This window comes from Chiloscyllium punctatum, chromosome 11 (assembly GCF_047496795.1).
Source record: "Chiloscyllium punctatum isolate Juve2018m chromosome 11, sChiPun1.3, whole genome shotgun sequence".
Classification (NCBI taxonomy): domain Eukaryota; kingdom Metazoa; phylum Chordata; class Chondrichthyes; order Orectolobiformes; family Hemiscylliidae; genus Chiloscyllium; species Chiloscyllium punctatum.
This window is the reverse complement of record NC_092749.1, coordinates 54413957-54428350: the sequence shown is the minus strand read 5'-3', so window position 1 is coordinate 54428350 and position 14394 is coordinate 54413957. Positions and strand designations below refer to the sequence as shown.

General features: G+C 37.5%; 1 protein-coding gene across 2 annotated transcripts in view; it reads right to left on the bottom strand.

Annotated features, from left to right (window-relative positions):
* The window catches only part of ints7 (integrator complex subunit 7), a 66333-nt gene that overhangs the window by 37194 nt on the left and 14745 nt on the right, over positions 1-14394 (bottom strand). For both annotated transcript variants that reach the window (XM_072580826.1, XM_072580827.1), the window contains exons 6-10: positions 10783-10982; positions 9747-9869; positions 8340-8457; positions 6379-6510; positions 3035-3132 (exon numbers count right to left, since the gene is read on the bottom strand). In XM_072580826.1, the coding sequence (XP_072436927.1) occupies positions 3035-3132; positions 6379-6510; positions 8340-8457; positions 9747-9869; positions 10783-10982 (671 nt within the window). The remainder of the gene's footprint in view (positions 1-3034; positions 3133-6378; positions 6511-8339; positions 8458-9746; positions 9870-10782; positions 10983-14394) is intronic.

The window sequence follows — 14394 nt, the reverse complement described above, 5'->3', positions numbered from 1 at the left end:
CAACTAAAGAGAAGACCTGCAAGAGGCTGGAGCAGGGATTATTACTTGTGGAATGTTAAAGGGAGCGGTAAATGTGAATGTCAAGAAAGAGTGTCTAAATGAGGTGTGCAGAGCATGATGGAATGTATGAAACACAAGCAGGAGCAGGCCATTTTGCCAATCAAGCCTGTTGTGCCATTCAAGATGACCATGGATGACCTGACTGGCTTCAATTCCAATTTCTCACTTGCCCCCCCACAATAGCCCTCCACTATTATAGACCAAAAATCCATCTAACGCAAGTTGGAATATATTCAAAGATCCAGTCTGCACTTGGGATTCAAAATTCCCAAGGTTAATTCTCCATCTCTTTTCCAGATGGAGAGCCCTTTTTTTTCTCCTTAATTCTAGATACCCCAGAAGAAGCATCATTGAAGCATCCCTACTGTCAAGCACACCATTCTGCCCTCAAGTATTTTTTATGTTTCCATGGATCATTTCCTGCTTCTCAAATCTACTGATCATATGACTAACCTTTCCTTACATCCCATTCCAGCGGAACTTCTCTGAACCATCTCCAATGCAAGTATATCCCTTTGAAAAATGATAAGTGCCATTTGAATGTAAAGTAGAGAAGAAACAAATGAAATAAGGTAAATGGGGTGGATATCATGATATACAATTGTTCAATTCAATGTTGAGCGCAGAAAGCTGTAGCACACCCAACTGAAAAGTGAGGGACTATACCTTCAATTTGTGAAATAACACTGTAGCAAATAGGTCAAAGTGGGACTAACATGAAGAATTAAAATCGATAAAATGTGGAGCTGGAAAAGCACAGCAGATCAGGCAGCATCGGAGGAGCAGGAAAGTAGACATTTCAGGTCAAGACTCTTCTCAGGACTGAACTGCTGTGGGAGTTGGTGGGTTTGAAATTAAGGTTGTGCTCAGTCAATTTCCAGATATGGAAACGAAGAAATCCAAAAAGAGGAGAGAGGTGTCAGAGATGGTCTAGGTGAATTTAAAGTTGAGGTGGAAAGTGTGGGAGCACAAAGCAGTGCTGATACAGTCATCAATGTAGTGGTGGAAAAGGTAAAGGACGGTGCTGGTGTAGCTGCGGATGCAGAACTATTCCACGTATCCTATGAAGAGGCAGGCATAAGTCAGACCACGCAGTTGCCCATAGCCACCCCTTTAGTTTATAGGAAGTGGGAGGAGACAAAAGAAATTAAAATGAATTAAAATAACATTTGACTGGAAGCTCAAGCTTGCTGACTGAATGGAAGAGTTCCAGAAAATAGTTATTCAGTCCCTGATGTAAAATGACCACATCATGAGCAACAAATACACAGCATGCTAAGTTAAAGAAAAAGTAATAAATCTCTTTCACTCAGAATGAGTATCAGAAACCTTGGACAACAAGGAGGTCAAAGGTAAAAGGGGCAAATGTTGCAATGCCTAAGCTTACATGGTGAAAAATGCTGGAGGTGGTGGGGGACCAGAAAAAGGGATGGAAAATGAGACCAGATCAGAACTGGAACAAGGTACTAACTATACATCCCACAAAAGTAGGCATAGTTAGGATCCACATAATGCCTAAAGGAACATCTTTTATTTAGAGCAAATCAGTGGTGATAAAGCAGCTGTCACTCAATCCAAGAACAAGCTCAGTCAGCCAGAGGAGGATAATGGTAGATAGGGAATTGTCTCTTCACTCAAGAAAAAGGTGGAGAGCTGTCAGACAATTCTGTTGGGGATAGAGGGACTGGAAGTCCATGGTGAAAAGAAGACAGTAAGAGTCAGTAAATTGTCAAAGGCCAATGTTGGAATAAGGGGAGAAAAAGAAAATCAGTAAAACTTGAGATAAGAAAACAAAATCAGCTCAATGGGGCAGAACAGACTGAAAGAAAAATGGATTGACCAAGGTGGGTGCTATTTGTATTTTGGGAAGGTGGTGAAAGCAGGCTTTTCAGCTTTCCACCTCAGCTTCCTAATACTGAATTATTAGTATGTTGTGTTACAACTTGCTTTGTCCTTTCACAATGAAACATTTTGTCATTTAGTCTTTCCTGAGTCCCCACGATATTAAAGAGCCTATACTATGGTTTCTTCCCAACCTCTGATTCTCAATTGTTCAAAACTAATCGATTTCAGAGAAGGCAGACCTTAAATATTAACTCTGTTTCTCACTCAGAGACTGCCAGACCTGAGTGTTATGAGCATTTCCTGTTTCTATTTCTCTTCAAGTATATGTTCAATTGCCATTTGAAAGTTCCCACTGAATGTGATATTACCACTCGATCAGCTGGTGCTTTCAGCAGATTTCAGCAACCCTCTGCAAGACAAGCATTCTCATCATATGCCACTTCAAAATAATTTGTGATAAAACTACGACTTCTGATTACTGACACACTTGCCAGGGGAAGCTAAAAGTTTTGATTTTGAACATGCTTCCCACTCATTGTGTTCTTCTTATGCAATGATTTAGCTGTGAGTGAAACAGGCATAAAATGCGGTTCGTGACCCAGGCTTGAATTGGTTCGACAGGAAGCAACTCTCCTTCCAGACCCTGCAGTTTAACTACATCAGTAAAATTGCACTTCAAATAAAACAGGTCAGGAATTTTCCTGCGGCAGACAGTCAAAAACTACTCTGCCTGAAAAATAAAAATCAAAACTTGTAGCACCCCAAAATCAAGGCACAGTGTCCCATCTCAGTCACAAGCGATATATTCTATCGAGGAGAAAAGTGATGCCCATTCTCCATTGAAAGATATCATACACTGTAAACTGACTGAAAAAGGATTATGCGTTCATTAATCAATGCCATTGCCATTAACAGTAATACTGTAGTATTCTAATTTACATCTTAAACAGTACTGATCTCAGAAAACACGTATTATAAGAAATAAAATTTGTTTCAGTCTTTTTGGCCGTAAATTCAAAACTGAGAGCAAAGACTGTAATAACATCCTACAGCATGGCAAAGTATAATCATTCCATGGTAACAGGATATAAGCCATCTTCCACATTCACAAGCAGATTTTATTCCTTACCTTTAAAGCATTCTGTGCTCCTACACCATTTTCCTGGCTGCAAAGAACTAGGAGAGACTCCAGTGCAAATACTGCATCCTGTTCCAAAGACAAAAAATCTGCAAGCAGCAAAAATGATTAAAATGAAATGTCTGGGGTGGTAGTTAGATATTACTTTACATCTAATGATAAGTGGTAAACAAACAGCAAAATGTTGGAAGTTGGGAACTACAAAGGTCTACTGCTAATCATGGCCTTACAATTTCACTTCTTTTTGTTGAAATTGGGCTTTTAACAAAAGCAAAAGAATGGATGTTCTTAACCTCAGCAAATTTCTGCTTAGACAAGTCAAAGTCATAGTTAGTGTTAGTTGATGCACAAAAGATCAAATTTCATCCTTTATTTCGCAGGTTAGAGTAGCATGCTTACTGCAATGGGCGATGGTGGAACAATAAAATGTAATGTTGTGGAAGAACAGAAATGATCAGAAATTTCCACCACAGTCAGTAAATTTTATTTATTAATGTTCAAAATAATTGTAATACAAATTGAGATTTACATGCTTTTGTGACCAATTTTCTCAACCAAATGTGTAACGCACAACTTCAGTATTTCAATAATGTTTTGTGGAAAAACAAAAACTACCAGAATTTTTTCTTTATGCATGAATAAAGGTGTGCACTGTGCAACAAAACATAACTTTATAGTTTATAGTTTCAGCAAAAATGAACACAGAACAAGAAATAACTATAACATGCAACACTGGACTATTGGTGATCAGAATAGAGGTTATCAGTTGATATATGCAATCCAGATAGCAACACATTTGGTTATCATTTAATACAGGTTGTTGCTTCCTATTGATTAGTTTTCATTTTAAAATCACTAATGATCACAAACCTTCATGTAGTCTTCCAGTTTCATCTCCCAATTCAGAAACTGGATGAATACATGAGGTTTTTGCATCTCCCCCACCATATTTAAAGGAAGGAAATTAAATGATATATGAAAATATTACCTCTGTAATGCATCTTTGGCTGTTATGCTAATGCTACACACTCAGTAGTTATTTTGTTATCACAAAAGAGAGATAAAAAAATCAAGGTCCCAGAGATTAAAAAAAAATCAAGGTCAAACTCACAAAACTCCAATCCCCACATGTATTGTAATAGTCAATTCTTGCCAAACACAATTAACAATACTGTCAATTATGCCACAAACAGATGTGCAAGCTTTAATTACTTTATTTCTTGAGTCGCGACATCATGGTTGCTTATTTGCTCGAGTTTGGTTGTCTCCAAAACATCAAAAGACAACAGAAGTCTATATGAATACTTCTGGTGTCCACCTAGCTACTGATCAATTTTCTTCCATTTTACTCATCAGGATTAAAGTGTGCATTGTTCTTTTCTGATATATGATTGCCTACTATCATTATCCATTAGTCATTCTGGGCAAAACTTAAAAAAATCTTAAAACTACCCCTGAAATCAAATTTGCAAGTTTGCAGTCCCTCAACAATTCTATACCCAAACTGCTAGACAAAAAAAATTGTAACAGCATGAAACAGAGTTCAGAAAAAATAAAAGCTATCTATAAGCTCTTCTATTCCACCTTTCCTTTTCTCCAATTACGAGTTCTACTCATCCCTCACTACACACATAATTCCTGAATATACTCAAGTTCAATACTATCCCTGACAGTGGAATAACCATTCAAGGCAGCTGACAAAGCATCTGAGACCCTATCAATTTGCACACAATGAGCTCAAAAGTATTACATGATTGGTGTCAAGATAAGACAAATTATAACCTTTCAGAAGTCATCACAAAAACAAGTCCCAGATCCCATTCCTCTCAGTCTCAAATGTGATTATAGTGTCTTTTGCTCATTTTGATAGTGCTGTCACCACTGCCTTCAATCCAAGTGTCTTTGCATGCTTAAGTCTGGGATTTTTTTTATTATCGCCAATTCAGGTTTACACCCAATTCTACCCTTTGTTCATTCATATCCTTTCATCCATTCCTCCTTTAAATAAAAAATTGATTTGAACATATTTTACTGAAGGAATTAAAATACATAATGTTAACAGGCAAGTGCATGCTCATCTGACAACACTACGGATTTTGATTGGAATATTTCAAACAAATTAAAAATATCATAAAAAGATTATTACATAAAAATATAAATACAATTCTGGACAAACTTACATTTTAAAACAATTTATTTTAATCATTTTCTTCAAGAAAAGTGTCTACTTTTAATCAGATTGACTCATAACAAAATAACACATTTAAAATCAAGTTAGAGAAGGATCTTTAAAGCATAGTCCTATTATTGACACCTTGCGATGAAGCTGAATGTTGGTTCACATTTATTTATAGTCTTCTGAGTGCCAATGACTCATGCAGCTAGAAATTTAAATAAGCTTCATGATGAGTTATATAAATATATGGTTGTTAGGGCTGCATCTGCCCATAATGTTTGTCATTTAGTCTATTTGGTCAAACAAAATTTTAAGGGAAGCTATAAAAGCATATTAAAATGCTGAGCAAAATAAAACACCATTTGTTATTCTTCAGACATGATATTTCAGCTGTTATTGCAAACACCGAAAGGTGTATTGTTTTTATTATTAATTTAACACTAGATCTGCACAATTAACAGAATATTTAACACAGAATTTACAGAATAATAAGGAGCGGCACTGTGGGCCAGTAATTAGCACTGCTGCTTCACGGCACCCAGAACCTGGATTCAATTCCAACCTTGGGCAACTCACTTTGCGGAGTTTGCACATTCTCCCACATTGGACAGGTTTACTCCCAAAGTCCAAAGATTGATACATTAGGTGGGTTGGCCATGCTAAATTATCCATAGTATCCAAGAAGGAGCAAGCCAGGTGGATTAGCCATGAGAAATGCACGGTTACAGGAATGGTAGGCAGGTGGGTATGGTTGGGTTGCTCTTCGGAGGTTTGGTATGGATTCGATGGGCTGAATGGCCTACTTCTACACCATAGGGATTCTATGATCTTACTTATCCCACTAGTATCGACTATTATTGTTTCCTTTCTCCTGATCTCTCAACAGACATAAGCTGTACCTCTATGATTCGTCAACTACTGGCTGTAAATGCCATTATAAATAGTATTATATAATCAATAGGACTTATAAGTAAAGAACTAGATCAACGAATTTGACTTTAATTTAGAATCCTGAATGACTTTCTGAACCTGTTCAATTGCTAACTTCATGAATGGAGGATAGGCATATTGATTTTATTTTCTCCTACATTGAAGACCTTCCAAATCATTGCAATCAAATTAGAAAACTGGAACCCAACATTTGTTTTTCCAAGATTACCTTTCTCCAAGCAGGAAGCTATATTTGTCAGAACAGTAACACTGTGGGCTGCAAGTGCACAGTTGCTATGGTAACAACACTCTTGCACAAGTTTTATCAGGTCATCAGGATGCACAGGAGCAGTAGTGTTTCCTTTTAAAGGAGAAGAAATGCAAATAGCATCAGCTGCATTCATATTTCAATCATCTGACATACAAATCAGCAAGTCCAATCAGTTATTTACTTCAAAATAAGCAGGTTATGCACTTCTTGTTTAATCCTGGACTCGATTTTTGCCATGTGCAGAGCAGAAACAAATTCGCTACAGCGTAGCTGAGAGAAACAAATTAACGCACTTTATTACCAATTTTAGTGATATCTTAACATACAGCTACATACCTATTCAATTTTTTGGAAATGAGTGCTGTAAGCTACTAAACAAATGAGGTCCTATATTTGTGCAATTCCTGAAGTAAGGAACAAAAGGACTACAAATGCAAGTGCAATCTTTTCAGTTGAGAACTTAGGACCTCACATTTGGAAGAACATGGTTCACTAACTCTTAACAGATGATAATAACTTTAAAACACTGTCAGGCAAGAAAATGGAGGGGCTCTTGTGGTGGAGTGAGAGCGTCCCTATGTCTGAGCGAGGAAGCCTGGGCTCAAGTCCCACCTGCTTCAGAGGTGTGTCATAACATCTCCAAACAGGTTGATGAAAAAAAAGTCAGCAAAGAAATACTATTCATTCAAATGCCTAATTTCTTACTCAAATATTTTCACAGAATATCACTCCAGTATAGTTGAAGGAGCGTTATGCTTTTGAATTGGTTATATTTTGGGGAAAATGTTAAACTGTGGCCCAGGTGGATTTAAAAGAGCTCGCAGCACTTGGTTGATGGCTGGGGAGTTACTGTCCTGGCCAACATTTCTCCTTCAATCAACATCATTATAACAAACTATCTTGTTACTGAAATAAAATGGAAAATTCCAGAAAACTCAATAAGTTTGGTAGCATTGGTGGAGACAGAGAAACAGTTAACCTTTTCAGACCAGAATAACTATCCTTCAAAACTGTGAAGGGCTGGAAATTGACCTTGCTACATAAATTGCCAGATTGACTATTTTATAACAGTGACTACACTCCAAATTTTATATTTGGTGATATAGCACTTTGGAACATCCTTAGGTTGTGAAAAGCATAACTCCTTTTTTTTTCTTTATTTTCCCTCTTGCACCATAATTGGTCCTGAAGTAGAAGTTGCACAGCAGGCAGTTAACCTCCAGGAGCTCTGCCAAAAGCCCCCCACCCTTTGTGTATGAGCTGAGATAATGATGGCTGACATACTGGCTGGATGCTTCCATTGTTAAATACAGTTTCCACAATGTCACAAAATATCTATAAGGAGGATGAAACATGCTGATTCTCCTGCTCCCGGTTCAAGATCATTTAGACTGTAGCATCCCCACTGATAAGTATATGTTAGTTGAGTACTGGATTGAATTCAAGTGGTAGCATTTAATGGGGATTCACTTGTGCTTTGATAAACAGCAGTCTAATTGAGATACGGAGGGCTCTTATGGCACAGTGGTAGCAGCCCTACTGGGGCCAGAAGGTCCATCTGCTCCAGAGGTGTCTCATAAAACACCTCTGCTCCAGAGGTGTCTGAACACATTGATTAAAAATATTTTTAATTAAGGCACATGCTCATGATGCAGTTCTAAATAAAAACAAAAGATTATACACATGTTCTAGCCTTCACCAACTGGCTATCTGAAACAACCCAACTGTCAATCATTTAAGCCCATGTAACTCAAATGAATTGGGTGGCTTTATATCAGTTAATTCTCAATCTGACCAATCCAGTCTGCATTAAAAGCAAATACTTCCAGCTTTAGAAACAATCTTTTCAGAGAACTGCAGAGCAGAGTTCAATTTCATATATCTGATTGAAATCACTGGTACTAAGAAGGTAGCCTTACCTTGCGAATTGTAATAGTACTGATTCATAGCGATAGTTCCAGACAATGTGGACAAAACAGAAAGCGTACCCAATTTCAAGCTGTCATAAGGGCTCTGAAGGGCACATTCACACAGTGACTTGATAGAAAAGAGAAAAAGTTATCATAATGTCATTAAGGAACAGGAATCAAAGACAAGTCATTTCATAAAAAGATAGATGTTATATTGATAAAACGACAGAGTTGACACTTTGTAAGGATTGGATTAAATGTGATAACCCATTAAACTTGATGAGCTTGCTATTCTCATAAAGGGTAAAGGTTAATAAAGCAAATGACTAACTATAAATCAATATACACATTGAACAATCACAACTCAAAACACTTCTGGCAATGTGTCACTGGTACTAATCTTAAATGCAGAACTTTTAATTATATTTCCTTATTTTTCTACATTGTACCGAAGATTTTGTACCAAGGTACCTTCATACCTAAGATGGTACTGGGAATGGCAAAATTGTACACTTTTCACTGTACTCCTGTATTCCTGTACTTCAATACACATCACAATAAAATCTAATTATATTTCTAATCTATCAGGCACCAAAGCAAATAGACGCTTGGAAGCACAATCTGCAAATGTTACATACGACAGTAATCTGCATTTATTACATGATTTTCACATGAGAGAAAAGCCCAAAGCTCTTTAGAAATAGCTGTAGGAAAACAAACATTCAGCCAGAGAAGTTTGTATTAAAATGGGTAGCCAAACATCAAAATTATGGTGTTTATAGGTTTTAAAGGGTGAAGAGATGTGGAGGCATTGAATAAGGAGTTCAAAAAATTCAGTTGATATGCTCTGTCATCAGTGATGGAGAAGTGAGGAGAGAAGCAATCTTACATTGAATTTTGATCTGAAATACACTAACCAAAGAGGTGGATTCAACAGTAGCTTTCACAATAATTGACATAGGCACAAAAGGCCAAATGGTTTTCTTTTGTGTCATGTGACTACCAACAGTCAGCCAACCCATTATGTTGGCAATCAGGCAGGCTTGAAGAGACGCAGGGCCTGTGCTATTATTTTCTTTGTTCTATATTAATGTATATTAATGACTTAGACACAAATATAGGAAGTTTTATCAATAAGCTCGCAATAGAAAACCGTTTAAAATCCAGATCAAAGGAAATGTACGACAATGTAAAGAGTTTTCACATTCATAGCATTATTTGCGGAAGTGCACATTTTTCCAAACCAAGCCAGCAGATAATTTTATGAATGTCTACAAAAAGACTACCTGGTCAAGAAGTGAAACAGTGCATATTTAGAACAATTAATTGTTACCGTGGCACTTTCTGGAGCCTCATGCCAAGTTAATTCACTTAACCATTTCTCAGTATTCATGTCTGGATTTAATCTGAAATTACCTGAATGTTATCTCTGCTCCACATGTGTGGTGTTTTATGAGCCAACAATTTCAGATCTTGAAAAGAGAGTCTCTTCACAGCTTTTCTGGGGTCTTCCTTCAAATATTGCAGCAAAAGCTGAATCTGTTCAACATAGAGTAAAACAATAGAGAAAACAGAACAAATTAGTCACAGCCTACAATGTACTGAAGTTTCAACCACAATAAATACTTTGTTTTAAAGTAATTGTCTATCAAAATCAATTATAAAGAAAGTTTAAATACACCCATTTTGACAACTGTTTTATATTGCTCATAAAATGACCAAACCACTTGCAGTTTGTTTGGGTTCTAGTAGAATTGTCTTTCAAATTAAAACTCTGATCACCGAATCATTTTTGTAACTGCTCTGACTTCCAAACTACTTGTTTCAATCTTTGGAAGAACTAGAATAGAGATTGGGAAGTGGTCCTTAATTAAATTTCTCAAATAGTTTTGCAAAACTTTACTTCTGCCACTTCCACTTCCATAGCAATCTTTCAATAACTTCCAGAAATAAAGAGCTTGCTGTCGCTAATCAGATTTGGCATTCACCATAATGAACACGACAAACCCACAATTTTTTGCAGTTTATACTGAATAGTTTACATGGCATTGGCAAAAAAGTCCTAACAAAGTTATATCTCAAAGGAAACAAAGAATAAAACAAGAAAAGCTGCTATCTTTTATATTAAGGATCATTTAATCCTCCTATAGTCCCAGTGGGCAATGACAATTTTGATCTGATGAAGGAGCAACGCTCTGAAAGCTATTGCTTCCAAATAAACCTATTGGACTATAACTTGATGTTGCGAGTTTTTTAACTTTGTACACCCCAGTCCAACGCCGGCACCTCCAAATTAATTTTGACCTCAAATTACTTGCCTAGGATTTCCCACAATTAACCATGCTGAGAATAAAGAGTTAGATTGATTAAATTAATTAAATATACAAATATTTAAGAGGACTGAACTGGTAGTTTTCTAAAGACTAGGTAGACTTTGAAAGATAACCCTTACCTGCTTTGGAATATCAACCAGTGAAGATGCAGCTAGTTGCGTACAAGTATGAAGTGTAACTATTACCATCTTGGTGGAAGGGTACAATGCAACCAATTTCTGCAGAAGGACTCGAGTGCTGGAAGCGAGGGTAGCATCGTGATGCATATGCTGCAGAATGGGGATCAATTTCAACTTCAGATCCACAGGTGTAGCTAATCCTAGAACGGAAAGTTCTAAGTTATTAAGGGAAAGCTATATTTTCTTGCTTTCAACACATAACAACACTATTTTTTGGACAAACACAGTAGAGGGAGGGTTGAGCATATTATACTTAAAACATCTAAGTCAAACACGCGAAGGGCACATGCATGGAAATCAGACTTGAAGGTGTAGATGCTAACTGGAGTTAAATTTTAGATGAGAAAAGTATTTTTGCATAGCACTCACAAAGCTTCATTGTCAATGGTTCATCTCTATCAACTTTTCACCTTGAGAGATTTTTCTTGACAACTCTGTTGTCATGAAAACATAGTTAAATGGGGCCTTCATTTATCAAATGGCAAACATCCACCACAAGAAAGGTCTACAATTTAATTTGACAGGATATAATAGCCCAAAGTGCCCACAAAAATATGATACATCGGCAGAAAGAGGAATGCAGAGGTCCTGCATTCAGAATTTAGGAGGTTAGATAATAAATGAGCAAGTAAGCCCTCAAAAGTAGTCATCTCTGGGCTACTTCCAAACAACTTGATTGAATATAGAAGTGGATAAAGTGAATGCGTAGGAGGGAGGATTTTAGATTCCTGAGACCCTGGGTCCAACTGTGGGGGAGATGGGACTGACACTAACAGGCCTGGCTGCACCGAAACAAAGCTGGGACTAATTTCCTTGCTTTGCTAGGACTACAGGGGAGGGATTAAATGAATTGTGGTCAGTGTTCCTTAAGGTGAACACTGTAGCATTGGAAAGAGATGTCCATGAGGGGAGAAGAATAGAATCTGTGTGATTAGACCCAAGGAAGAAACAGTGCAATTGCATTGTATTCGCCAGGCCACTAACTAGTGGGAAAGATGTAGAGAATCAAACTGATAAGGTAGTTACAGAAACAGGCAAAAATTGTGAAGTACTTATATCCTTTATTAATAGGAACATAGAATACAAAAGCAAGGAAGCATGTTAAACTTGAACAGAACACAATGTCAAAGTCAACTGGAGCATTATATCCAGTTCTGAGCACCACACTTACGGAAAGACATAAATACATGAGTGAGAACATAAGATTCACAATAACAGTTACAGAGATGAGGAACTTCAGTTATGTAGAAAGATTGGAGAAGTTACAATTCTTCTCCTTAAAGAGAAGACTCAAAGGAGATCAGAAGATCCAAAATCATGAGGGATTTGAAAAGAGATGAATGCTCAGATTTGTATGATTTTGCTGATGTCAAAATTCTCTTCGCCATTTGTTTTATGGAAATGGCCTATTCCAAGGCATGTTTGTTTTTTTTTTAAATCATATATTTACAGAGCTGCATCAGTTTGCAATAATCATGGATGCCTAGTTGAGCCTGTACCACATACCTCCTTCAACTGAACTTTAAGCTTTCCTTGGGACAATCAGATAGTGAAAAAGATTAGACTGTAAGTTTTTATGATTGGAAAACCCAAAGAATAATATCCACCAAGAATATTAACTCATATTTGTTTGAGATCCATTGAGACGACCACTAAAGTGCATATAATGTCATAGGTACTGTATTCTAAAATGTGCTGTGACCAAAAATATGGCTACTTTTGAAGCACTGGATGCTACGGAAAACTACTGCCTTGAAACACAATCCAAGAAATCTCCAGTCATGTTCTATGGCAATATTTTTTAAGGTCTGTGAAATCTAAGTAATCCACATTCTCCCCTTGCCTGCTTTGGGTTCCTCCAGGTGCTCCGGTTTCCTCCCCCAATCCAACAATGTGCAAATTAGGTGAACTGGCCATGCTAAATTGCCCAGAATGTTCAGGGATGTGTGGGTCAGGTGCATTAGCAGGAATAAATGTAGAGTAATAGGGTAGGGGAGTGGGTCTGGGTGGGTTGCTCTTCAGAGGGTCGCTGTGAACTTGTTGGGCCAAATGGCCTGTTTCCATACTAGGGATTCTATGATTCTAAGTGTTTGGATATTTAACATCTTGAATTTTCCATTCCAGTAATTAGCTCTCTTGCATAAACTGAAACTTCTTCCTCTCCATATTTAGTATTGCCAGTGTCCAATAACTTTTACATAGCTAAATATTTTCAGGGTTATTCAAAATCAGGGTATGTTCTTTATATAGTCAAGTCTTGCAAGTAACCTATCCAAGCATCAAATTAATACAGACTGCTCCAATACCAGGAATCTAGCTTTGAGGGAATATTTAATGAGCTATCGATTTGGTGCCCCAGGCAGGCTGGTTAAATGAAAGGCATCTCTATTGTAGATAGCAAGATACACTAGATTATGATCATTGGGACCATTACAGTTCCACAAAAACATTGTGTTTTATCGTAGTCTCCCAAACAGTATTACAAAGTCCATCTTAGATCCCTGCTTGGTTTCAGTAGGCCCCATAAGCAGCCAAAAGGTCTTTCATGAGATTTGACTAATCCTGTCCTAGGTCTGTCTGTACTATTATGTAACCTAGGCATAGCAACAGCACCTCCTTAATATGTGCAGTGGAGATTCACATCTTCTACGCTTGCATTTTTTTCATTTGAGTTCTAATGTTAAAATCTGGCAGAGATGAGAATCTCTGTCAAGTTTTCCAACAAGCCATAATTTAGATAAACAGTCAAGACTCTGAGTTAAAACTTCAAAAGTGCAAACTAGTTAATGAGCCTAGTTAACAGAAACGGCCTGGCAGCAGCAATTATTGTCCATCAACTGGAAGTGAACAGCTGTTCATTTCTATCGGAGAGAGGAGAATTAGCAGTTACAACTTGGGGGCTAGTCATCTGCTCTTATAGAGTGTTGCAGGCACAAAGAGTTATGAAATATAGATATTAACTTGGTGCAGATGGGATGAGTACAAAGGAAGAAGGAAGTGCTGCTCTTTCTACAGCCAGAGTCCAGACTTTGGAAATTACAATACATTAGAAGAAAACCTACCTTGACATTTTGTTGCAGGAACCAGTCACACCCCTGTACTTAATACTTCATATTTAACTCATGGTGAAGAATGAGAGTGAAATTATGACTGAGGCAAATATGGAGATCTAGAGGTAGCAGTGCAGAAATCTCAGTCCTTAAATCTGCCAAGCAGGGTTTAAGGTTCTTGTAAATTAGGTGGATGAAGAGCAGAGTCTGCAGGGAGGATGAGCAAACCACGATGCAGAGAGCCACTCAAAGTGAGTGGATTAAAAGGGAATTAGTTTACAGTAGAGGACTGGAAAGCTAGGGCAACGAATACCATTCTCTTCAGCCAAGAGCAAGAGCAAGAGTAGCAAAAGCTGCACTGCCTGTAACAATTAAGTGCATCTCTCCTATACAGCTGTATAGGAACTTGGAAGTGGGTGGAGAAGGACCTAGTTACCATGGTTCATATGGGTACAATGAACGTAACTGGGCTAAAAAATAAAGGCACTGCCGTAAGGAATAG